Here is a 27,732-nt window from a genome sequence, read left to right on the forward strand (position 1 = left end):
CCCAAAGGCAAATTAATTTACGAAAGTGAGTGTTAATCGGTGCTTTCACTCATGTGACATGTGAATCGCGGTTTTTATCAAAATGAAAACCACCTAATTAATCACTTTGGTAATCGGCGAAAACCACAATTTGCCTAGCTGTAATATATGGATGTATGTGATTTTTGGGTGTAACTTGTTGGTATATGCAAGGGAAAACAGATTTCGGCAATTAACCAGGTAATAATTATTATTGCCTTCCTAGTACACATTTAAAAATCGATTATGTCGCATCGATTAAGATGTCATTTAGAACACTTGTTGAAATAGGCTCTATCGGCATCTCCTGCTGTGGCCACTGCTTTGTTTTTCCTGCTGTGTAACAACCCAATTTTCTGTTCCTTTGATTATCATTATCGTCGTCGCCTCCTTAAATATTGTTATCTGTGAGACCTTATTTTGTTTTTATTTAGAAACTGACATTAAATTTAATTACATCCCACTCCCCCATAATGGGATATTAACGGAAACAAGTGAGGGTTGTCGTAGGAAATTGGCAATATCGGTTGAAATTCGACCGAAACAAAACGGCAAACGTCGTCATGTTTTAATTGGCATACGGGTCGATTCTGGAAATAGAGATAACGATCGTAATTGAAACTTGAGCTTTATTTCGCGTGCACGCCGGCTTTATTGTGCTTATTTCAAAAATGAGAGTAAGTCTCAAATTCTTCTATTTTATAGCTATATCTCGACAGGATACAATTTTTCTATCCCAGCCTGGAAGGCTGTGATAGAAAAAGGAAATTGTCTCAAAAACATTTTTTTTAGACAGGTTTGGGTCTTATAAGCCGGAGTATAATTTCATAATATGACATGGTCTTTGCATTAGTCTTCCTCCAGTTTAGTGCGAAAAATATGTTTACTATTCTGCCAGTTTATCGTTGTTCCAGAGCTGTCACCATATCCAAAAATTATACAGTGTGGAAGTTTTGGATGAATCGGTCCTTTTCAGGACCAAAGAAATTTTAAAAGGAATCAAAAGTTTTAATTTTTGATACGTTCACTCGTAAATTTCTCGCGACCTGTTGCGTTTAGGTATAGGACAAGGTACATGAAGCCCACTTAGAATTTTGCGTAGAATTCAAAAATAAAATAAAAATAGGTATTTCTATTTGAAAAAACCAAGTTGGTGGTCGTACCTGATTTTTTGACTACCCTGTATACATGAATTTACCATCAAAGAAACCGCAAGAAAAAATAAAAATCGACGTGTCCGAGGATTTTTTCCGCATATGTTCGGCACCTTAGTTATATGGACTGTTCCATCCAAAACTTCCACAATGTATAACATGATGGTAGCTCGGTAACAACCATGAAATAGTAAAGTAGTGCTAGAAATGGCAAGAAACAACTCGTGGAATTATACAAATTATATAAATGATTCATACTCCATAGTGCACCTCTGGATGGCATTGGTGCAAACCACTCTGATTTTTGCAATTAGTGTGGCTTGAGCTTTGCTGAATGTTCCCCTATAGTTAAGGTACAGTTGATTGCATAAATAATGTTAAACTTTTTAATAGAATTACATCTGCGCAGCCACAATAAACGAGAAAATGGACCGGACTGGCGCAAAAACTGAAATCTCTGGAAAAATTATCTCAGGACTCATTAATGTATCGCAATTTAGCTAACATATTTCACACTTTCAGTCACGAAATATAACAATTAATAAATCGGCACTTTCAAATCTGTAGCAAGTTGAACTAAGGCGGGCGCAATCGCGCTCCAGTCTTTAACATCGCCGTTTTCGGAAAGTTTCCAGTTTCACCGAAACCGCTACGCCAAACGTTGAATCCGTGACGGTAACTCCCGGAAAAGTTCGTCGTTAACGAACTCACACGAGGAGTTTTGCCGGAATTTTCAAGTTTTGACCCTACGGGGGTGAAGTTCGCGAACGGAAGTTGTGTGCTGGTTTTGTTCTTTGATATGGGGCTGAAGCTTTAACCGAAAGAATGAAAAGTATCGCGAGGTTGTTGTTAGGATGTCTCTTTCCTGCAATTTGGCCAAGTAGGTTTTTAATTAATATTTTACGGTATCGAGGCATTAGCGCATCATTTTGTGAGGAAAGTTCGAGAGTTTTCCGATTAAGTTTCCGTTATTCATCATCGAAGTTGGAAGTTTCGGTTTCAGTAATTTATCGCTGGTTAAGGAAATTTAATTAATACGTTCAGAAGCGAAGAATGGAGAAGGAGAAATTGAAAAACTCTCAATTTATGCGAATTAGATTTTTATGTTTCTGTCTAGGGAATTATTGGCTCACGCATATTAACGACCTGGAAACCATATTCATAAGGAGGGCAATCGGCAAATGGATGCTAAATATTTAATTACTCTTAGTTAAGGAAAGTGGATGGTTGTTTTCTCGTTTGTTTTTTTGCGTTATTATTGCGGAATTGTTAATTAATTTACACACATATGCAGATAATTTAATCCAAAACTTCTACCAAACTTTCCTGGAGGACAGAGATGTCTAGTACATTAGCAATTACCTGCTTGTATTCGACAATTTGCTCCTTGAACATTTTTTCGACTTCAAAGCATAAGAATGTTAAAAAAAATCTATGGGAATTTATAATAAAATCCAATAATAGTAGAATCCTAAGCTAACAAACCCTTAAATTGAACTCCATAATTAACTGAAGCCGGCAAACAGAAGGTATTAAATAGGAAAGTTTGTACTTAATCAATATATCCACCGGCGAAACTGTTTTAAAGTTGGGTCTACCGTTTACTGCAATATTAAACAAGAATCGAGTTCGTACTTCAAATATTAACTTCACGTAGTTTGCTCGCCCCGAATGCTAATGGATACCCCCATGGAGAACTAATTTTGAGGAGCGTAATTCGTTTTCGCAAAGTTGGGTTTTTTATTTCGGAATGTTTGGGAAAATAGAAAAAATTGCAGCCTGTTTAGCTATGGAGATTGAGATCAGATTGCCATAGATTTATTTTACCGAAAGCTTATTAATAAGAAAGTTACACTTCAATAGAATAACAATCGATATCGGTTCTGAACTAACTTGAACCTGGATAACCTAAAAGAAGTTTTAGGTTATCCAGAGAAAACAAGGATATTGAATTATCTAATGGAATAATTTTGCGGAATAAATTACTGAGGTCCTGTGTACGCCCACTTGAAACGAGATGTCCCCACAGTCCATTCAACTGCTCCCACTATCACTAAAATATTTAGCGTAATTTTCTTTCTTTTACCCGATGTTCGTCTAATTCATTAACAGATTTCGAGCTCTTCCACCAAAATAATCAGGATAATTCAATAAATGGCTCAAGCTGGCTCGGTTATCTGGCCAATAATGCCTAACACTAATTCGATTTTCATACCCCATTTAAAACGTTCGATGCTATGAAAACTTCATGAAAGCCGATTTCGAATCGTGGTGTGTATACAGAGCACACACATATACACTGTGAATGTATCAGCTCAAACGTTGAATGAATTTAATGAAAGTTGAGATCGTATTAACGCGATTATTAGGGATTTATTAGGGTTGGTAAATGTTGGTTCAAACGATTGATTCAAAGAGAAACAACTAGAATTAAATGTGGTTTTAGCCAAACAAATCAACGATAAGAATATTATTTTATTGCTTTGATTATTACTAAGGGAAAGCGAAAATAGGTTAAAAATTTTAGGAATCATCTTTGCTCATTCTTACATCACTTTAGCGTCTAAAATCGCATGAACGAAATTGCCAGAAATCGGTTTTGATCTAAATCGACTAAAGTCGACATTTCGTGGATTAACGGCGTTCATTAATTCGAAAGCAACTTTAGGTAGTCAAAATACAAAAAGTTTAATGAACAAGTCCAATCGTACATCTCGTGACCAACGCCCATAAACTCAGTTTTGAATCGTTCCTTGCCTCGCCCGGTTATGAAGTAAAAAGTTTCAGTTTTCCTTTTCTACGTTTATGAGAAGTCGTTTTCAAGAATTTTCTTATAACTTTCTCAGAGCTTTGTGCTGTAATGGAGAGTAATGGAATAAATATTTTATAAAGGTTTGGGCCAAAAGGACCACAAGGCCAAGGAAACCTACGTTTGCCCCTTGGAGTTACCACAATGTTTTAATAAATTAATGGAACAATGTGAAATAATTTCATGAGGTTCAATGTTTTGATTCGGATTTACGGAAACATTTTGAATATCTTCATTAGCAGTATTGAAAACTACAGTAATTAATAACAAATAGGTCATTGGAATAGCTTTCTGTTGCACAGATAGTACTCTATCGATATACGATGTTTTTAGTTTTACTACATTGCTCTCTTTTCCTCGAAAATAAGACCTAACTAAAAAATAAGCTGTAGAATGATTTTTTCCAGGTATTTCTTATGTGAACCTTACTTCTAAAATAAACCCTAATTAAATTCGTTAATCAAACGATTCAAAGAATCCCCTTTCCCAGCCTGCATGTCGGTTAATGGCGGGCGAATGGTGATGTACGCACTGTGCGTACCATAAGCTTGCTATGCAAAAGAAGTTGGATCTACGAACGGGCCAAAAGTAACGATCTGAACACAATTTCTTGAGTCAACAAGTCGACGAGGAAAATGCTAAGAATCGTAAGTGTGGATCAGGTCTACACCTGGTGTGGTCAAGCTACCTAGACAAGAAGAGCTCATTTGAGAAGAGTACTATTGCTCAACATGAGAGATTAGGGTCAACGATTTTAGAGGAAGTGAAGACGCATCAAATTCAGGCTAGAATTTGAGGTCTAAAAATTCATGACGATATTCCTGAAGAAGACGAGATGACCTTCTTTATAAATAATAAAAAAATATATTTCATGAACTTGAACAAATATTGATTATTGTACATGAGAAATGTGACATCCCCTCAGAAAAACCTTTGCGCGTCTTTTATAGCAAAAATTAATATAATACCGGGTCTTATATTCTGGGATACACGATCGTTAAGTACAAAAAAAAACCAAGTTGACCTCACCTGGCAGCACTGTTTCCTCTTTCTTTGGAATGGGATTTTTTTTTCGTTTCATTTTTGATTAATAATGCTGAAAGCCCACTCTTCAGCAAAATAAATTCCACCACAACCCTACTGAAGCCTAAAACAATACTATTCTATCTCTTATAATTATGTAAGTATTTAGTTAACAGTAGCACCCTCTAATTTAAATTCATTGCCTCAAACGCGCCTCAAGCTGTGGAAATGTGGTAAAACAAAACATGAAAGGTTCACATTTCACAATTTTCAAACCTAATTTACGGACCAAATCTAAAGAAAATAACCAATTTGTTATTCACAAGAACATTACGTGCGCACTAATATATGATTTATTAAATATTATTGCCGTTGTTGTCAAGTGAATATAAAAAAAATGCATGCAAAGTATCGGTAATTAAGTAAGGTAAGTAATCTTTAGTCGTACGTTATGCACTGCAGGAGATCATCTGATCATAGTTGACAGATGCACGTTCAACTTAAAGTTAAAAGTGTAAAGTACACTTTATTTTCCAGTTTCTGGCACATTCATTTTCCTAACACGTTCACAGTTAGTTTTTATTCGCACTTGCATCAGATAAAGTCTGCACCTAGAAATCCGGAAGCCGGCAAGAAATTTCGAAATAAATCTGGTGTTTCCCGTTTTCACTAAATCATAACTACTGGCACTCAGGAAGGAGATTCTGAAAGCGCAAAATTAGCAGAAGATGGAGGGCTCTTATTTTGCTTTCAGCGGGATTATAAAATTGCGCACTTGTCTTGCTTTAGAATTTGATGTTTTCATTTGGTCAAGTATTTGCTCAGAAATGTGTGTTTTGGAGACAATAAGATGATGACCGTCATCCTCGTCAAGAAATATGAGAGTCATCTTGCGAACTTCGAAGCAATGCAAAGAGTTCGGATAATGGATGGAAGGAACTTTGAACCTCAGACAATCTGGAGAAGTCATCTTATTGCCTATTTCTTAAAAGCATTTTCTCTTTCCCATGGGATGTACTCAATGCCTCAAATCTCGTTTTTAAGAAAATTTGTGGCAATATTCCTCCCGAATAATAAAATGCCAGTTATTTGGTGAATTTTGCAGGGAACTATTGAGGTTTTGCATTTCCTTTATATCAAAAGATTTATTTCACGGCGTTGTTTGCATTTTAGTGCATACTCCCCTTTTAGGACCGCATTCCTTCACATAAATTCCGTCGTTTAATGATTTCATAGTTTGTTTTCTCTGTGTAGGATAGTTACAAAAACATTTTCATGTTGTTCAGGATTTGCTTCGAGGAATTAGAAAAATCCAGGAGTAGCAGCTGTCCACCTTCCAACGGGATGGAATCTTTTTTCCGGGCCTAATAAATTAAAATACGTTGTTTTGTGCGAACCTTTCCAGAATTCGATACATGTTACATAAAAAACAACCCTCCCTCGATGTAATCGTCAACCAAAAATTTCGTTTTAAGCCGGGCGTCCAAATTACGACAATACGAACGAAACCTGTCCAGTGAAAGGGAAAAAAGTGGACACATTTGCTCGGTATTCCAGAACAAAAATTAACTATTACAACTTCGAGTCCTATTTTCCATTTAAATCAGAACAGAGCAGAATTGCTTTGTTTGATTTGGTCCATTGTGTTAAGTTGGTGCTAGTGTGTAATGCCTATTCGAAATCATAATTTACTATTGATCAAATATAATTTAAAGATGCTGAAACGGCCAATTCAAAATTCTCGTTGGCGATTTATTACCTTCACTTATTTATTATCACTAATGCTGCCCTGTTAATTCGTGTTTAATTGAGCACTTTGTTACATTTCCATTGAATCGTATTTAACTCGTTGACAATGACTTCCATCACTAAATCAATAGAACAGGTATCAAAGCGACCTCCTAAATACAGTAAAGACTGTGTTGAAAGCGATAAATATTAATTTAGAAACAAGGAATTTGCATCATTTAATAGGGAAATGTAAGGCATTGTTAAATTCTACATTATTATTACAGATTCAGGGTGCATCATCTTAAACCAAACTTCTGCTCGAATCAGAACGGCTTGTTGAATCTAATGAAATTTTGACTTTGTATGTGATTTCACGCTAACTAAATATATTTCCAAATTAGTGAAACTTATTTAGGATGTATAATCAGTTTGAGGCTATATGTAAAACTTCATTAAGATTTACTAAACTGTTTTCCAGCCACAGCAAAAGTTTCGTATAAGATGCCGCACTCCAAATTTACTTGTTTTTTTGTTTGTTGTAATTATTAAAGTTGTTGCTCGTTATGCGCTATAAACGATTAAGTTCTAACCTCCACTTTCCTCCAATTATGATTAACAGGCTCATGTTCCTATTACGTTCTTTAATCGCCCCTTTCGCTTTTTCATCCTCATCCTTACCTCGATCTAACAGAAATATATTTTGTCCTTCATTTCAGAATTTCGTTAAAAATTAGCATAGAACGTTTTCCTTTCGTATCAATGTATAAAATGGACTTGGCGGATCTTGATCTGTTTCCGGAAAGGCTATAATTTCAGTTTGGGTTTAGTTAATTGCTCCTATAATGTCTCTACCTGGCGATTTTCAATGGAATGCAGCTCTATTCGCAGTTTCTGGTTTAATAGTAACGAGGAATTCCACCGAGATATCCATCTAAAAATAATAATTTTATCCACATTATGATTTATCTTAATGGATCTCTGGATATAATAAAGTTATGACTATGATGTGATTAATGGGCATATTTTAAAGACCGAGAACAACTTTCCTGGCTGAAGAAAATGACTTCCTGATGTTTAGCCGGAGCGATCGTAATAAACAAAGCAAGGGGCCCACGTTTTGTATGCTTGATTGAACTTCTTTGATTTAAATTACTTTTGTTCCCCGTCAAATATATTATTAATTATACAAAATGATGATCTTTATACCATTTCGTTAATGCATTATACAAAAAATTCCAATTTTTCAGTTCAGCTTATAGCTAGGATGGAATCCCAATACACACAAACGAATATAGTCTTTTAAACAAGTGAATTCCGACCGCACTGTCCAGAAATCAGTTAAACCAACATTTATTATTGAAGTTGATTTGTACCAAGTCAATTTCATTCAGTTCCAATGCTGTTGTTCTTTCCAACCTAACAGGATTTGTCGCATCCATTATTCAATAGAGTTGTCCGATTCTACATTGGGAAATATCGCGAAACAAAATAGAATTTTTTAGAGATTAATGCGAAATGAATTGCTATGGGAAATTTACTACCGATGGAATCGTGTTTTTATTATCGGTTGATTATTACCGGAAAACATTTATTGAGTGACAGCTCCGAGCATTTCAATTCGAAAATGATAGAGAACTCTGGTTATATTAATGGGAAAATTATGGGCGACCTAGTTTTTCAGGAAAATCTATGTTAATGTTAATGTTAATGGATTAAAACAATAATGAAACACTAAGCTCGGTTGTTTTTTTGGACCTAAGATATGATTAAGGGCCAATCGTGTAGCTACATAGACGGAATAAAAATACTGACAGCCCTCTTAATCTTCTCCCTTGCCTTTTCCTTTTGAGGCAGCTCTTTACAGATTACGTGTAAAAATTAGAACTAGTCCAATAAAAATTTTACGGCCGTTTCGTGCGAGGCCGACCCCATAAAGCAGGAAATAGTTCTGCCTTCTACATTATTTCCTTTTTTTTCTTATTTATTCTTCCAAGCTCAAAACGTGCTACGAGTTTTACATTTATTGTACTTTCCTCTCTCACGCCTTATTTATGTGTTTTTCACGGTCTCCAAGTGGGCATAACTCAGGAAAAGGCATTTTTGCTGTTCTGGTATGGCTTTTCCGTATGAGACTTTCCCCAATCAGGATCGAAATATCAGTCTCTGAATAAATTACATGAAGCACTTCAATCCTGGAAAATAATAAAACATTTAGCATTTAAATTATCCGAATAAGGGAAAATTAAACTTGGAATTCGTTCAAGTTAAGTGGCAAGTGCTGAGGATAACGGCGAGTTCTCCCTAATCAGGGTTAAAATGGACAACTTCCTGAAGACATAAGAAAAGTTCCCGGGCAGAAAATTCAATTAAACTAAACTACCCCAAAAACTACTCAAGTTAAAACTTGTTGTGCTGGTTTCCCAAAACTCTTGCGAGACAATTGCATTGTTTTAACTTGCGAGATTATTTTCACTTAGCTATTAATAGGGGACGCTTAACTAGCCTGAATAGGGATTTTGCTTTTAGAAATTATAGAAATCCCCTTAACTGTTTCACTACATTAGAAAGAAGCTGTTCGGTAAAGTTGTCTTTTAGGAAATTATTTCGTGAGTTCTTAAGTGGGAAAAATGAATAATGCCCCGAAGTTGATTGATGACAGCACGGAGGAAATTAGAGTTATATTCCAGAGTTAAAATTTCATTCGGAGAAATAACAATTTGCTGAGAGGACTTATGGTGTTCGGAGAGCTTACATATTTCCAGGATTTCTCCATAGCAAACGCTTATAGGGAGTGATTCAATAACAAGTCGGGAATAGACTAGAAAGTGTGCCAATTCTGGCAAATGCATAATTTGTTCTGTCAAGCTGGGTCAAACGCAAAACCTCCATTTGGGTTGTGATTAATGGCAAGAAGAGGAAAGCTTAAAGCTTTAAAATTGTGAATCATAATTCCGTGCCAACCCAAAGAAATAATATCCAGGTGACAGACATCCTTTTATTCATCAATTTATTAAGACAATGGGCGTAAAGGTTAAGTCTCTGGGGATAAGATTAATGGATGAGACGTTTTTCCATTTCTTGATAAAGCAGTCCATTAAAAAAATAATTTTCTAAAGAACACAATGTACTTTATGCGTCATTAGGCTTTACGGGGTGTCCAAGATCGTTGCGGGGGTAATTTTTACTGGAGCAAATTCGGATTTGATGAAAATCAGTGTTGCTAGGGATGTTTTATTAAACAGACGAAAGCTGCTTTTGTCAAATTCAAAATAAAATCAATCACGCGGATTAGTTTATATTATGTAAAAGCAATTTAGTTGAATACATCTAAGGAAATCAAAAGGCAGAACTTAAAGTGGAAACGACGAAAAGGCGAAATTTACAATTTAGAATAAGAGGCGACAAGGGAGGAGTGAAATTCGTTTCCGCCAGGCCAAATTTGCTTTTGTTAGGGCTTATGATGTGCTTTGACGGTACTTTCGAGCCTATCTTAATACAGTAAGTAATTGGTATATTGTGTATTAAAGTTAAGCGTCGACGCTAATGACGCAGTCGCTTCAAAGTGAATTATAAAGTTGAAGAAACTTCCTTTTCCCGTCATCGTCATGGCAAACTCACATATAAAGTGGCGTTATTTTCTTAAGAATCGCCGCTTTCCATGGAAAAGTTCTTTTAGCAAGTTTATCTGATTTGGAAATGATTGCCGCAAGTTTTACTGCCGCTGTAAGCAATTTCAACTCGGTCTAGGAAAGTTCACGCCACAAAATTACCTGCAAAATTGCTTGCTTTGGCTTATGTCCCGGATAAATAAGTTAATAGCAGCTTTAACTACTTTTCACTCGGCGGTAGAACAAATTGCTCCCAAGGGAATAAATATATATTTTCAGTTTTATTGCGTTCCACTTTCTTGCGCAACTTTTAGACCGGCATTAACAATACCTGCGTACTTTGTATTCATTATGAGGGAAAAAAGTTTCAGAAAAATAATCTTGACGTTTCTCCTAACAAATGAGAGGTCCATAAATTATTCCGCACAAACTGCGGCAAATTGTGAAAAGAGCGGTCTGAAATATTTAATGAGTTTATGCGCAATAATAGTGGCTTTTCTTGAAAATTGCAATTTTTACTGTGAACCTTAAAATGCGAAAACAAGTTCATTCTCGTGGTCTCCATTCAAGTTGAAACTAAAGTTTTATTGTTCCTGTGCTACACAAAAATTTACATATTTTAAACGAAGATTAGGAACTAAAGTGTACAAAAAATCCATACTGCTGAGCTTACAAGTGAAATTTGAAAAGCAGTTTGTGAAGTTCTGGACGTTAAAGTTAAATCTAATGAGTCGTGCTAACAACATGTTAACTCCTTTCCCTCAAAATATACATAAAACAAACTAGTAAATTTAGCCACTTCCCGTCTGCTAATTTTAATCTTTAAGCTCACAAAATATAAGTGGATAAACACAAAGACGCCTCAAAATACCCTCGAGGAAGCTGCGAAAGTTTTTACCCTCTCAAGTTTATTGTCGTCAAGTTTTAATGGGCTACATGTTGCAAAATGTGTTTAGAAGTATTTTTAGGGCCCCACGGAGTCAAACTTGTCTGTTCCCGTTAATTTTTTAAAACTTCTCGGCATGGAGAAGACTTCGTGCAAACTTAGTTAAAGTGTATTGAAAATGTTTTTTTTTTCTTCACGTTGAGTGGTCACGCTAACCGAGAAAAATCCCATCAAAGGTTATAAGGATGTATCCGGTTTATGTGGATACCCACTATAACCAAACAAAAAACAACCATTTGCATTCTAGTACGGTGTACAAATACGTGTCCAGGCCTCATTATGGCGACCATTGACTGCATTAAAACTGTCCCCATTCCGCAAACAAACCCCCATGTCGGAGAATTAATTAATAGTGTGAAATAGCAGCTATAGCGGCCACCTGTTCATGTAAAAGTTATTTATTTGATTAGCAACAAATTACTGCGTAAGCTTATTGTTTAATCCATTAATTTAATTACGAATGGTCATTGTATGAAATTTATTTGAAATTTTAGCCACAATATAAATATAACAAAGCGCTCCGAAAATGTTATTAAACGGTTTGTTTTGTGTTAAATTTAATCTCTCCTGGATTACGTGAAAAGCCCATTCATACGATCACTCTACCGGCTCTGTCCACCATGTATTCTCTATGAGTGAATGAGAATTTCCTTGCGTTTTTGAAAGAATATTACTAATGTGAATTTTCCAAAAAAATTGCCGATTGTTAATGTCAAATGTAAGCTTTATTCTGGGTTCTGTAGCATAAAAGGGGATTAAAACCTATTGCGTGTCGTCAGTGCGATTTTATTTCGTGTTAATCTGGTTTCTGCACGAATCATTTTAACAAATAATAATTTCTTCGTGACTCTAGGACTATCGTCTTTGAATATCAGACCTAAGTAACTCTTGCTTTAAACTCCTATATATTTTAATAAGGCAGGAGGTCTTCTCTGACTTAGAAAATTGGCAAACGTAAATCACAAGAAATCCTGTGTTAATATGTACAAATGAATTTCTAGGGATTAGACCCGAGTTTACTTAATCTCTGGGTTTATTGTGCTGCGTAGGTATGTTTCCTTAGAGAATGCAATTTACTGCGCTCATATATGAATTGCGTTGTGGAAAAATTTTGAATATTTCAGCTATAACATCGTTGACTGGGTACACGAATTTACCAAAAACGATATGTTTAGAAATTGAATTTTATAAATAATTAAGTAAAATAAATACATTCCCAACGAATATTGACAAAATTCTTCCCAAAGACATCAAAGCCTATTCAGAGATCACAAACTGCCGTTAATGAAAATAATTCGCTGAGTGGTCCATTTACAACTGCGAAGACTTACTGAATTTGAGAGAGATCATAGTGCGCTGCAAAATGTTAAATAATTAACTTAATTTATTCATGAAAAATTGCCCCAGTTATTACGGTAACACTGATATTAATTATAAATATTAATATTTACCTAATTCCATAAAGTCCAAATAATAAAATAGACGTTCCATTATGTAACATATAATTTTATTCAATAATTAAATTTTGGTTACAATTATTGAAGAATCGGTTTAATAATAAAGCGATGTGGGTTATTATTAAAATACATAAAGTGAAAAAGTATTTTTAATTTATTAACATCCGCAGACATAAAATTGTTAAAACAAATGAAACAGTGCCGATATCTCAGTAACTGACACCCCTCAACAGCTATGAAGGGCAATTTTCATAATAAAAATTCATTTCATAATCACACATTTCATAATAAAAATTGGGTGTTGCCAATATCGCATTTAATATAGATTTCAAAGGCATTCTTGCGAATGCAATTTTAGCGTTACTCAGTAATTGATGAGGGTATTTGACATTTTTGTTAAAAGTTACCCCATCTCATTGTTCTGAAATGCTTTTAAAATTAAATAACTTATTACATCTAAGTTTTCCATCTCGAACCGATAATATCAAATCGAGCGGTTTCTATTTATGCTAAAGTGGTTAAGTTAATAGTTCATTACCGTCGTAAACTACTCATGAAACTTTGTCAGAAAGATATATCGTTCTAAAATTCTTTTTGTGTACTACATTAACAACGCATACATGGTATTTTAGCTTTATGACTCCCTTGCATACGTACAAACGCAAAGTGGAAGGAAATAATGGCTTTTTAATTGGGTTATTTTATAATGGAACATGTCCTAGTGCAAGTGATCAAACACATTCATTAGCTTAGATCTACATACAGTGTTTTGTTTAATCTGGAAAACGTATCGGACAAGGCATGATTAAAGGCGTGATTTGAATTGACGAATTATGGTTTTATACTGTATAATTTAAAATTTCTGCAATCAGTGAATTATTATTAAGCACTAGTTCCATTAAATCGCTAAAGCTCACTTTTGTAAGGGTTTATGATTCCCTTGAAAATTCCCTGAACTGGAAATGTACGACGCTGGTTGTAATATCCTATAATCTGCTCTTCCACCATTTATGAAAGCGTAATCCTTATAACTCTAGTGAAACCTATTTATGTATTATATGTACTAAAAGAGAACGAATTTCTTCCCGTTGTTTTTTGTCAAGAAACGGGCTAAGTAGAGCTAATAATTTTAATCTGGAATGTTTAATTTTTTTGAAAAACAACAAGTTTCTTCAGGTTAAGAACGCATTTAATTAAAAGAAAAATTAGAACGTCACCAGCAAAAATCCGCAAAACAGACTTCAATGCTTACAAAAAGAAACAAAACCTGATTTCCACGTGTAAAAATTAGTCAATTTTCTGTCGCCGTGCTGCGGTAATGGATTAAATAATTTCGCCTTTTATTAAAATATAAACGTGATTGATTGTTTAATCTTTCGTAGTGGGTAAATGCTTTAAGGCTTTCAGAACATGGCACGATACTTAGGGCATAAAATATATGCTTGGCATGCGAAAATGCGGGAAAATTCCACAGGTGCGAGCTATTTTTATGCGGTGATGTCACAACGGCCAGAAAAAGCACTTCTCCTCTTTAACATTTAGGTAGTTCTCAGATTGTCAATTACGCACATTCGTCATCTATGATTTACCTCGATATTAACGACAAAAGACTCATTGCTCAGCCAAAACAAATTTGATAGCCAAATTTTAGGCGTTTATAAAAAAGGGAAATGGGACATCGTTCGTCACTTAAATTACCTTTGTAAACCTAAAAGCTTTTAACCATAAACTCTGCTGTACCCCTTTAGACCACAAATGTAAACCCATATTAAATTACAGTTGAACCTAACGTGTGTTCAGAAATTCCGTTTTAATTTTAACCGCACATCCTTTATTCCTTAATTTTGAAATGGGCAGGGTTAGTTGGGGCGTACTAACCATGTGGTATGTGGATGAGAAATAATTAGGGTAGCAGTGCCGAAATTGTAAGAAAAGAGACGATAGCGACAACAAATTATTAGATTAGTTCAGATTATTATGTATTTAACATTAGGAAATGAGCGGAATTTTGCCATACGAGATTTTAATGTAGCGAAATGTTTTAAAACTCGCGCCCTCAATCGATCTATACATAAGGTTTTTTTTAAATTTTGAAGCCAGTGTTCGAACGGCCTTTTAGTTGTTATTCAGCAACGATGTAAATGCAATATTTTTACAAAGGCGAAAGCACATTTTTTTAATACTAGTTATAAAATGCCGATTTATCGAAACAACGCAAACAGGTAACGATAAAAATAAAACAAATGAGACCCTTTCAATCCCAGTTTCCAATTCAGACGAGCCCTCGCGCCGCTACCGATAAAATATATGTACTCTTTCCAATATTCGACATCATAACATAAATTCTTTACAGCATAGGGTCATAAACCAAAATTATATCGGCAAACTGAATTTCAATTTTATACGTATAACCTGTGGTCCTGACTAGACATTTTGTCGTATTATACTTTTGGGCAATATGGATGAAGCTGAACCATCCTTTTTAAGTAAATTTCGCAACTTCTGCTTCGTTCGTATAACTTTAGGTATACGGTTTCTAGCAAGTATTAATAAATTTGTTTAAATAGAGGAAGTTGACGCTGAAAAGCAAGAAGTTTTAATTGCCTGGAAATAAGGCCGTTACTTACGCTACGCTATACCAATTAGTCCCGCTACGTCATAATTTAACATGCACGTAATGGGACAGGTTTAAAAATGGGAATCGACATGCCATGCAAAATAGGATTTCCAGTTCCCAGTAGAAAAAGTATCAGAATTGCGTTAGTGTTTAGTCTCTTTTCTGTCCTCTACTAAATCCATTTTTGATAACCCATTTAGTCATTTGTTCTCCAGTAAAATTTGTATGCTAAAACCAATCAATTAATGGCAAATGAAACTAATTCATTACGAAATTAGCTGTCTCAAGCCCCAGCATAAATCATGTCGATATTTCAATTGCGATACTCAAATACAAGCGATGGGTTGCTGGAAAACCAATCGATATTCTTGATGGATAACTAAGGGGTCTTAAGAAGTTTAAAGGTAAAAGCACCTTTAAATAGAAATAACTCAGTGGGTACGGATAATTATTACTATATTTGTTAAAGAGCTTCGTGACGAGGCTGCTTTTCAACTTCACCTAATACCATTCACTAATATCATAACGGTGTCCTATTTAGTTGTGTCATGAAAGTTGAGTTTTGTTACCTTCAGTGGGTAAATTTTGCATTTAAGAACGATAATGATTATGATGAGGGGTGATATTGTCGATTCAAAAGCTGAATTTCTTTTGGTTGAAATGACCATATTTTCCTGAAAAAGTTATTACACTAAGTGACTAATCACTTCTTAAGTAAGATATTTATTTACATTGAATGACACTTTTTAGTATCACTAATTCTTCTCAATAAAGTTTATGCTGCAGTTTTAACTATGCAGAGCAAGTTTAGACGTTGTCATTCCTATCTACTGAACCAGCTAACTGCAAACTTAACTAATGCTAACTTGCCTCCGTTACGACACGCAATGAAATTACTCTCTCCATTGAAATACAGCCAATAGAGCAATAAATTATGCAACCTAACGACCAAATTTACGTTTGAGCTCAGGAATTGTATCGATATAATCTTGCCCCAGGGATGCCTAAACTGCTTACAAGGAGTGAGCTATTCCAGTTATATTTTCCCATTAATTTTGCCATGGCAAAGAAGATTCCGGTGCGATATAAGAAAACTTTAACATTCAATTATTATTTCTGACATCACGTTAATCTTCTTTAGAAAATGTTTGCTGCTAAGCTTTTATTTATATGTTTTTCAGTTCATGTCGTTCCCTCACATGCCGTAACTTAATTGCTCTCGCATCTCCAAAATTTACATAAAAATAGCGTGAAACCGCCATTCTTGCCGTGGGGATAAAAACCATAAAAACTAAACCGAATTTATTGCCATCCTTAACCCTATTGTTGTAGATATTTTACCATATTTTGCTCACTCAATTTAATATTTCCCTGGTGGGACTTCTTTTTCCACTCGGGGCGTAAAATATGACACTTGAACTGGGGGATAAGGACGAACAGAATATAAAGACGTCTGCATAAAAGTGGATTATTAGAGACTCTTCCGAGATTCCGATGACGGGATCTTCCAAATCAGATTCAATTTATTTTAATAAGCTTTTGAGTCGAGGTTTATGGCAGAAATGAAAAAGATAGGTAATTAAGTCTGATCGAATGTCTTTTACGAGAACAATTTATTTTCAAATAAGTGTTCATTTATGCAAATCAAGGGTAATATTATTCCCAGCCCTAACCCTTGAACTTTTGTACAAAAGCCGTAGGGTCCTTTGTAAACTATTTTGATGGATGTTTACTTGTCGTTTCTGTTTTCGTAATTTTTGCCACGTATTCTCTATGCGTCATAAACTAATACATACAACTTTTAGACTGTTTCCCAATCCCAAAGAAGAACGTCAAAAATTGACCGCTCTGTATATATTATATTTTTACCACTTGCTAAGCATACCTACTATGAGGATTTGAATGTTTGAACCAATAACATTCTCCTACCTCTCTTTTTTCCTTTGTTTCAGTCTGTTCAGCCCTAAGAAACGTCCAACTGAAGATGCCTTCGGCTGTGGTCCGAGGTGAAGACGCAACAATGCAGTGCTTCTACGATTTGGAAGGGGACAAGTTGTACTCGGTGAAGTGGTACCGTGGCACTTTCGAGTTTTTTCGCTTCTCACCCAGTGAGTTTCCTCCAATAAAACAGTTTAAAATTCGGGGAATTAATGTCAGAGAGAAAGACTCTAAGGACACCCAAGTGGTGTTAGAAAGAGTGAGTAGGGATATTAGCGGTGCCTACAGCTGTGAAGTCACTGCAGAACAACCTAGTTTTTTTACCGATCTTCAAACTGCGGAACTTAAGGTAAGATCTTCTGATTTGGGTTTTTCATCACCTCGTCATGTTAGATTGCACCAATAACATGTGGAACTATTGCAACTATTTATGTAAAGGAAAACGTGCATTCGGAAACCGGGATTGCTACAGAATTTCATGACCAATATTATTGATGTAAAAGGGTCATAAACAAATACCGCATTGTTAAGCGTTTTTCAAATAAGGGCATTATTATGAATAATATATGAGAGGATCAAACTGAGAGGCCGCTTAATGTATGACGTATTGATCGACGAACAATGGGAAGAAGAGAGATATCAAATAATAAAGATGAAATTATAAATATCGAGAAAATGACACGGGAGTCGTATCGAAATTCATGATTCCTGAAATTTTATCAAAACTGGTTAACGAGTTTTCTGCCCATTGGGAATATTTGTTATTGAACACTCATGTGTAACACTGTTGCAAATTATATCCCTAGGCATCAACATACATACACAATTCGTAAACGAGCATGTGTTTAATGCACACACTTTAATTGAAATACCTAAACATAAATAGTTACTTTTGCACTGTTGACTATTGAAACAATTACTTCACAGAATAATGCAAAATAGCGTAAATATCTGGTATTTTGATTACCGATTGCCCTAAAAGCCTCTGATTTCCTATACCTGTGCGTAAATTATACCGCAAAAGATATTATTTGTTCTTAATCGTTATTCGGCTCAAAATTTATTGAAGCATACCTGCATAGGCCTCAATAGAGCCTCTACTTTACTAATCAAGATACAATAATATACACTAAGTATCTCTTATTAACTCATTTTCAGGTAATTGACATCCCTAAGAAAGATCCTCACATCGACGGCCTCAAAACTCGGTACAAACAAGATGAGATCCTCAAAGCCAATTGCACTTCAGAGGGATCAAAACCGGCGGCTAATTTAACATGGTATATCAATGGAATTCCTGTTGAAGAGAAATTCGTCAAACATCACAGACCATCGCTGTACAATGAAGACAATTTAGTGTCGTAAGTATTATTTCATTTTATTTGTAAAAATAATTAGTTTATTAATGCATAATCCTGAGCTTAAACCCACTGCTAAAGGCGTTTTAAGAGTAGCATTTCCTGGGTTTTACGTAATAATTTCAAATGGTTCTTCTTGCACACAATGTCGTGCTCAAAACTGCAACTAGTTTGCATTTACTATCCTCTTTCCAGCATGCAAGACTAGCACAACATTGTGATGAAAAGCAAGGACAAATAACAGCCTAGCTTGGTTATATGACTTTCGCGTGATGTTATTCTCACATGCCGAGATGCCTGTTCATTTTTCTTCCAGAACAAATGGTCTCGTTTTAAATTCCGGCCCAGCAAAACATGCGAAATGTTCCTCCAGGAGATAATTTTTTAATTTTTTAGTAGGGGCTTTATTAGTAAGACGCAGTCATTTCAGCTTAAGAAAAATTATGTAAGTCTAAATTTATTCATGTCAAGCCGTAGCCTACAACACCTAATAGTAAAATCCTCGTAAAACCTCTCCAAATTGTTATTATCGGAATTTGCTCCTGAGCAAAATGGCAAAAATCACTATTTACGTGTTACCTATAGCTCTCAAATATGGTAATATCAGCACGTTAAACCTTTCCGGGGTACGAGGGTCGAATATTAAAAGAGGGTACGGATCAAAGAAGACTAAAAAAGAAACTTGTGATTCTATAGTAATTTTTTATCCATGTAGGTTTCCAGAGTAAGAGTCTTCAAGCATAATTCATGCTTCTTTTGGAAAAGTTGGGAGGGATGTAACAGAAATTTCCATATCGTTCTGGTTCATTTGAGTTTGATGTTTTGATGAATGTCCCCGATTTACCTGGGAGTTTTCTAATGTGGAAGAGATTGAAGTTATTGTCTACATGTGTTATCTATAGATTTTTTTATCAATTTGAGTTTATTCAAGTATGAAATGAGATATTTATTTCCTGCTAAAGATTCTTCATTCCAGCCCACTCAGTGGTACATTCCTTCATTGTAGCATCGATAAAAAAAAAGTTGATCAAAGGAATTAAGTTAAATTTCAAAATTTTTCGATTTTGTGGAATAATGGAAAAATTTTTCAAAAGTTTCCATTCTTACGAACGGTAAAAGATCTTAAATGGGACAGCAAGTTGCTAATCTTTCAATTTATCGACAAGCGTTGAAGAGATCAGTCAAAAATTGTTCGTTTCATGAAATGTAAATTTGGTGCTTTCTGACCTCAATTCGTTATATAACCAATTTCAGGCTAAAAATGTCCCCTCTTATTCGTAATTCTTGAGGATTTGCTGATTTTAAAATTCACTGGTGCAGATGATGTATTTGGGATGTTAAAATTATTAAATTGAAGTTCGATTCTTGCACAGTCTTATTGACAAAAGTTGAGAATCTTGTCACTCAGGAGTTGATTGGTGCAGAAGATCCAACATTTTTCCAATTGGGATTGAAGGTGTTGCAAGTTTATTTTTTATCACCCCCTTTGCTTGACTTACTAAATATATTATATATTCAAAATTCTTAATTGCTCACAGTGGTGCGATCACTGCGATCAGCATATCAATCGTGACACTTTCCAGAGCCACAATTTAGGAACTAAACTCATCTGAGTGTATAAATGTATAGCCACAGAGATAATTTTTTTTTCGGCAATTTGAAATTAATTTGTTAACAAAACTGCACGAACACGTACACATTGGCCTTCCAAACCTTGTCCTCTGACCCACTTCTTTACACCAAAAAACTGGAACAACATGACTTGAAGCTTAATTGTTTATGGAAAACAGCAAACCCACACACATGGGTGATTTTTGCCTCCATAAAACATGTTCCTTTTTATAGTTATCTTAACGTGGAGTAGTGCTCTTCTGAAAATTCATACGGGTTTTTGGATAGGGGGATTTTAAGACGTGCCTCAGATACCGACGACTACAAAGGGTGTACGAGAGAAAAACGACCGAATCCACAATAAAAAAGGCTTTTTACGGAAGAAGAGTCTCTTTATTCACTTTTCTGCTTTGTAAATCCATATCTATCCATCCATCCACGAGTAAGGCATTTAACTGGAAAACCATTTATCAAAAGGCCAAGGACGGAAAGCGGGGAGGCGTCATGCCTATGGTGTCGGGAATAGGATTATTTATGTATGTGTAAGAAGACAACCGCCCTTAAATGCCTCTTTTTCAGAACTAAATCTCATAAAATTCATTACAAAGAGCTATTTAGAGCGATTATGATTAAAAATTTAAAAACACATCACGTAAATATAATATTAATGACGAGGTAAAAAAAGGAACGTGTTTTCGAGGTCTCTCTGTCAAAGTATATCAAGCTCCGCTGGAAAATGACGAATTAAATATTCAAGAATTTTTGGATTAATGCGGGGCTCAACACCGCACATCACTGTTTCGTTAAATTGAACCATAAAATAGAGGTTTAAAATCTTGTTATATATAACCGAGTTTCAGAGGAATCGTATGACTGTGGCGAATTATTAAAAACTGAAAATTGCTCCTATCCTTACAAATTCAACGTCTCACAAAGGTTTGAAAGCAATAACCACTCCCACATATAATTCGGACATTTCAACAAAGAAAAATCCCATCAATAAGACAATCTCTAAATCAAAAAGCATCTCGAATAACCTGGAAACTCCGAAAATGCATTAAGCTGTAACGTATTCACAGCTAACACGTTTAGAAACTTTTCGCTCAGATCTGAAAAGTTATTACATTGCCGATCTGAGGAAATAAATTCAGGAAGCCGGGAAACTTATGTTTTGAAATTTCCTCAAAGTACACCACGGATGCGAGGCTCTCGTGGAGTTATTAGTTTCCGTTACTTTTCATGAAACGCACAAACTAAACACTCCGAGGATAAGCAAATATTTGATGCATGATCTTATGAAGCTTTATAAAAGGCAAATAATTGGATTTGCTTTGTTTTCTAATAGGGTATGCTCAACGCTTATTAAGTTCTTGCCTTTGTTTTGCAACACAGAGGAACATGATCTATTGTAGGGTTATTTTGTTGCAGGCGGCTGTACGGGTTTTGTGTTAATTAAGGTCGTAACTGAGCCCGTTATTTTGACATTTTTTGGTTTATAGAAGGGGTTGCGAACAGAGCGGTAACGAAAGAATGGGATTATGCAACATTATAAAATGACTCCGGTATGTGTTGCACTAATTTGGGCGGATAATGCAACTAATAAAAACAGGGTACTCAACTCTTGGCCTGGATAACGCGAAGATAACGTATTTTCACATGCCTCAACAGGAAAAAAGAACAAGTACATTTGCTGCTGATATTGCTTATTGATTATTGAGGTCGCGGTTTGGCAGAATATCATTGCAGATCCCCTAACACGTTGTTGTGTATAATCGAATTTTCGCAATGTTAAAACATCTCCTCAAATACTTTAACCCGTTATAATAGTTTATTTATTTCTTTATTGTCTATCTTACTTATTAAAACCCTTTGTTATACTCACTACCCATAAATTAATTAATTAAGTCTTCCGTAGGGTATATAACCAAGGTGTAGTTTGACCTCAATCGAGACACATGATATTCCACTCGCTTATCAGTAATAGTATGCAAATTTTGTGTTAATCCTCTTGGAAATATTCATGTGTCGGCTTTCGATTATTCGCAATATGTGCACTATAATAATTCGCAGTAAATCGTTATCATTTAATCATAGCTTTTTAGGCAATAAGGCAGATTTGATTTGACTTAGTTTGAGACGTACTTTGTTGCCTCCTAACAGTTCAATCACATAATGTTGTGCACTAAAATTTTTACGCGCTCACGTGCAGTCAACATTTCGCTGGACACACGCCACACAACAAAGAGAAATCTTTTGAACCGAAAAAAATTTATCTTCAGTCACTTCCAGAAATATTTTAGTGTAAACATCAACTAACTTTAACTGGAGGGAAAATTTTCCTAAACTTGAGGGCGCCTTTCCGCAGACTTCTTTCTAATGGATTTTGCAGCAAAGAGCTTAAAGGATTTTGAAAACAAAGAAAAATATTTTGAGCCTTAAGAATTCATCACATTTCGGAAAAAAATTTAATGGAAATATGTGAAAAAATCCCTAAAAACTTGAGAATTTCTGCACAGAGACGTTCTCTAAGCAATAACGATAAGCACAAAGCATTACGGCAAACATATACGGTATTGATGATAAAGAAAAACCTTCCCCGGCCTGAGAGTTATCGATTTGTCACGCGCTTTCTGAAAAAAATTAATTCAAATATCTAAACAAAATTTAACTGGAGGGAAGATCTTCGTCAATTTAAAAATCACCCACCAGAGATTCTCTTCTAGTGGATTATGAAGCAAGGAGAGTGTTTTTTTTCCAGAAACTTCGGGATAATTTTAATACAAAAAGCCGTATTATAAATTAATGGCTACGTAAAACTCATTTAACCATCCGTCTTAGCATATTTTCTTCTCTAATTTTATCGTTAATCTAGTCTAAATATTTCTGTTTGTTTCACCTATACTTGGTATGACTTACCGCTTTGTGACGTATAAACAGAATAACGTATCACATTTAGGTTGAATAGTTTTTCCTTTTTTTAAGCTTAATAGACATCAACCCCGTTCCTGTGAAAATCCCCATTCTCACCCTGAATACCACGAAATATAACTACTTCGTAGTAGGCATGATATGAAGCCTTAAAGGGATTATCTGAGTACCTGACAGGATCTTCTTGTATGTCGGAATGAGTTGTAAAGAAAGAGAGTGACTGCTTAATTTCAATTGGCCCTTTCCACTGAAACCGAGCATGGCATTAAATTTAAAAAAGCCTTTTCCCCATCTAAAATAAAATTCATTCCTCTATTACCAAAGCAGCAAAAAAGTACACAAAAAACCGTAATTTATTACTTCGAATGTTTCAAAATGAAAAGTCCGGCTTAGCAGAACGTTTTATTCACTTTTAACTGGGAAAACAAATTATTACAAGTAGCTGCCTCGCGGCAAACTAAAACGTGCATTTAAATTTACTTAAAAAACCTTCTGGAGGTCTTTTATATTCCAGCATCGTTGCCAAACTTGTCATATTCACGCCATACGTGTGCATTTAATTTGTGCAAATTGAGCGTTTCTTTTTCGGAAGATTTACATGCAATATAAACAAAGAATATTTTGTTTCAGAGCACATTCTTCCATAAAAATGAAAATTGTGAGGAGCATGTTTCAACAAGGCAAGATGAAGTTAAGGTGTTCGGCCACGATGCACCATCTATACCACAAAAGCTCGGAAAAAAGTATAGAGTTGCAAAAGAAACGACACAGGTTAGTAGGAAAAAGTCGTCTTTAATTCAATTTTTGCTATTTAAATGGAAGCTCACAGTCGCTAACTTGAAGGAATTTTATTATCTTTTCTTGAATTACATGCTTCCAGTTATTCCTGTTAAGTAAAGAGTCTATTTGTTCGGAATCCTGAACCGCTTGCAGTGCTGCCACGACTGCAAATTACATTCTTTTCAATCTTAGCTCCTGTTTTGCAGCTTTTATTATACCGAATTGCTAGAGAAAATTGTCTTTGTTGGTCATGAAAAAATTCAATGTTTTTTTGAAACATTACATTTTAGATCACCTTACAGCTGGACCACCACAGAGCTATATTTTGAGCAATGGGGTATACCAGCGGAAAGACCACCACAAGCAACAGGTGATTATTATTTCTATTACTTAATTATGAAATGAATTATTAATTTCTAGCAAATTTACCAGAGAGATAAGTTTTAACGAAACTTCCGGTTTTTTTTTTACCTTTTTTGTAGAACTTTTTTAAATCTTCTGGTAGGGAATATTCTATAAACCTCATAAAACTCAATCAGGTTTTCATAGTTGCTGGTCGAAGACCATAAAATGACTTTACAGATTAAGAAAAGAAGACATGAAGGTGATAGCCTTAACTTTTTTCCTTATACGTACTTCAAACACAGTAGATTTAAATGTTCTGACTTATTCTTCGAAGAGTGCGCCTTTTTAATGCAATTTTAGGACCATGGAATCAGACTTCCTAATCATTTTTTTCTTTACGTTTCTTTCATATAGGTATATTTCACATACCTTCAACCTAATGGCAATTTGTTTGTCAATCAGCTTTGACCTAATTAATAAACAAGCTAACAAAATTCCATATTTAAGGAATGACAGTCATTTTAACTAATTGTATATAGTTTTTTAAGAGAAGCGTGAATGTTGAAGTTGAAATTTAAATGGAACACGTTTCCAGGATATCTAATCTTGGGATCACTGAATTTATTACCATTTATATACCTGTAGCCTGTAACACCGGAGGGATTTTGGGCCAAGGTATTTGCATAAAATGGCCGAAACTTAGTTTGGAGGCAAATGCTTTTTAGAGAGCGGCTTTAGAGACTTGCAAACATTTTAATACTAGCTTTAGAGATAAATTCTTATTTTTACAATATTGAAAAGGGTCTAGGTGTACATAGGAATTGTCTAGCTGAAAATCCGACGAAACATCTTCAGCTCGGGGATAATATTATTCATGAATTATTAATAAGCTCGACCTAAAATCTATCAGCCTCAGTTGGCTGCAGAACATGAATAATGTATCTGCTTTCCACTGATAATTTTTCCTACCAGTCGAATTTGTTGGTTTATAATTTAATTTTCTGGTATTATCCATTTCCTGTGGTAAATAATTCTGACTTTTGTATTCAGAAATCAATACACAATATAAAGTTTTCAATGCAAAAACCTCAAGTGAACTGTGCTGGTTTACATCCTATAATTTCTAGATGGAAAAAAATCATCAATCAACCCCAGGCAAATAAAGTAAAGGAATCCCTTCCCAAGGGCCCACTTCACCTACAAAAGCGGGGTTCGAATAGTGGGAATTGAAATCTGCACAAGTAGGGAAGAGATTGCTCTCTCAATAGTACTTAACATAACGCTGAGGCACAAATTTTTTTCTATTCACTGGCAGATTTATAACTGTAACCTGAATCTTAGGACTAAGGCCGGCTTCCCACGGCATGTACATATGTAGGTCAGCGAACAAAGATTTCCAAGATAGAGAGTTTATTGAGCATGCTGGTACTCGATTTTCTTCTTGGTTTGATTGGAGGGTCGTGGAAAACCGACGTTGGCAGAAATGTTTTAAAAATTGTGATTTTAATAGCTAAATTTTTATCTGCACTAAAAATAATTTGTCTTTGTTGCAGTGGAATTTGTGACTCGCAGCCAGGCGGCAACAGTCACAATGGACCTGGCGACAAAATTTATTTGGGCCGCTGTTATTCTACAGTTTAATCGGTGATAAACATTTTAATTTATAGTGCGAAAGCGGTTTTATTTGAAATTAATTCCCATTTACCTCTCTACTTGATGTGATATTTAGTTTAAAATGGGGACAATTAATATTTCAATTGTAAATAAAAGTATAATTTTGTATCCTGCGTTCCAGTCCTTGCAGAACATGTAAATAAGTAAAACTTGTGTAAATAAAAATATAAATATGTATTGTTTGCAAAAATAAGTTTTAAGGTGGTTTGTTTCGAAGACAGGGAAAAATCTTGCAGATTTCATAGTGAATAGCTCATTGGTGTAGGGTATATGGAGGTGAGTATCGGGGTTTACTTTTTGTGGTTGGCACATTGATCTTGTCATTTTATTTCTTTTTACTCGTCCTGTATGGATATAGAGTAATCGCCTTCTAACATTAACAAAAATTCACTCTGCACATTTATTTCACCAATATACGAAGTTTTTAGTTAAAATTATAAATGAGAAAGAAACGACATACGTTTATCCTTTAGTCATATTGTTTTCGTGTTAAAATATCTGTAAAATTGGTTTTCTGGGAATCCAACAGCAAAATTCATGCAGCGCTTAAGTGGGCCTAATGTAGGCAAAAAGCGACCTCTGAATGTCAGATTACGGTCCGAATTCAAAACCATACGAAAGTAAGGGTAATGGCAAAAAGACGAAATTGAGATATTCATCAGGACGAATTGGTGCTGTAAGGTTTAAAGTAAGTGTAAAATAATGGTTACGGGTAATAATAATTTTTTTATATATTTGAGTATAATAAAACTTCCCGCGCAGAGGAAAAACCTTCTTTGCAGTGCATGGAAACTAAAAACGGAAAATAAACAGGGATTTCTGAGAAGAGAAAACTTAATCACCATTAACCAAAAATTATATTTAAAAAGAGTGAGTTCTAAGAAAAACAGTGAGAATTCCCTCAAAAGCCTCCACATATCAGAACAGAAGAGTGTCGACTAGAAACGTGAATGAATGAAACTACGAGAGTTGAATTAAGTTTATGTGACGAAGTTTACGTTTAATTTGACTCGGTATATTTTCACTTTCAAAATAGTGAGGCTTTATTCAAAATCCTTTAAAACCAATAATAATCAGAAGTTGCAGGTATCTTTCCTTATTTGCTTTCATCTCAAGTTTCGAGGTAAGCGATTTATCATCATCACTGTCTAATCCTTCCATTTAATTTTAGGGTCCTAATTTTGAATTCACTTTGTTCTCTATTCTTCTTAACTCCAATTATTTAGACATATCAAATTATCAAGATCAGTCTCCTAATTAGACAAAAACTTGACGTAATTAGTGTAATTCTTTAATTAAGGTTCTGACACCTGCGACGAAATTGGATCGACCCTTCTCGAGCTCAAAGGACGGACCGTAAATTAATTGAGTCGAATGTTGCGGCCTAGCTTCCAGTCAAGGGTAAAAACATCACTCAAGGTGTCAATTTCTATTGCCCTTTTAGTAAATAGGATTGTTCAGCCATTCTCGCAATTTGCAGGAATTCGTTTTTTGTTTTAGTGGGTTTCGAAGGTATTTACTTAAGTTCTTCGAATGTACAACATATTTATTCTAGTTGAGAAATTGCTTCAAAAATAGCTAATCGCTGATTGACAACATAAGTGAACTATAGCTAAATTACATAATACCTAACGACTCTGTGTTTCAAACAAATAAAATTGTGCCATTAACTTCTAAATCGTTGCATTAAATTTATTACTATAATTTGTGTACACATACATACTTCATATACATT

General features: G+C 34.9%; 2 protein-coding genes across 3 annotated transcripts in view; one reads left to right on the forward strand and one right to left on the reverse strand.

Annotated features, from left to right (window-relative positions):
* The window catches only part of LOC136415913 (uncharacterized), a 40,068-nt gene that overhangs the window by 8,736 nt on the left and 3,600 nt on the right, over positions 1-27,732 (reverse strand). The window lies entirely within an intron of this gene.
* On the forward strand, positions 1,819-26,172 carry LOC136415934 (uncharacterized). 2 transcript variants are annotated; one of them, XM_066400848.1, is made up of 6 exons: positions 1,819-2,052; positions 17,316-17,650; positions 18,460-18,662; positions 23,829-23,969; positions 24,269-24,348; positions 25,877-26,171. In XM_066400848.1, the coding sequence occupies exons 1-6, from the start codon at positions 1,998-2,000 to the stop codon at positions 25,969-25,971; spliced, it is 909 nt and encodes a 302-aa protein (XP_066256945.1). In that variant the 5' UTR covers positions 1,819-1,997; the 3' UTR covers positions 25,972-26,171. The 2 variants fall into 2 exon arrangements, with proteins under 2 accessions (XP_066256945.1, XP_066256946.1); XM_066400849.1 differs by lacking the exon at positions 24,269-24,348 and having other exon boundaries at positions 25,877-26,172.

The sequence above is a fragment of the Euwallacea similis genome, chromosome 21 (assembly GCF_039881205.1).
Source record: "Euwallacea similis isolate ESF13 chromosome 21, ESF131.1, whole genome shotgun sequence".
Classification (NCBI taxonomy): domain Eukaryota; kingdom Metazoa; phylum Arthropoda; class Insecta; order Coleoptera; family Curculionidae; genus Euwallacea; species Euwallacea similis.

What these genes read in the sequence shown, in the direction of transcription:
- LOC136415934 (XM_066400848.1), top strand. Translation starts at nt 1,998, where the DNA reads ATGAAAAGTATCGCGAGGTTGTTGTTAGGATGTCTCTTTCCTGCAATT. An exon ending in TTCAAACTGCGGAACTTAAG is followed by an intron (nt 17,651 to 18,459) that starts GTAAGATCTTCT and finishes ACTCATTTTCAG; the next exon opens with GTAATTGACATCCCTAAGAA. An exon ending in AATGAAGACAATTTAGTGTC is followed by an intron (nt 18,663 to 23,828) that starts GTAAGTATTATT and finishes ATTTTGTTTCAG; the next exon opens with AGCACATTCTTCCATAAAAA.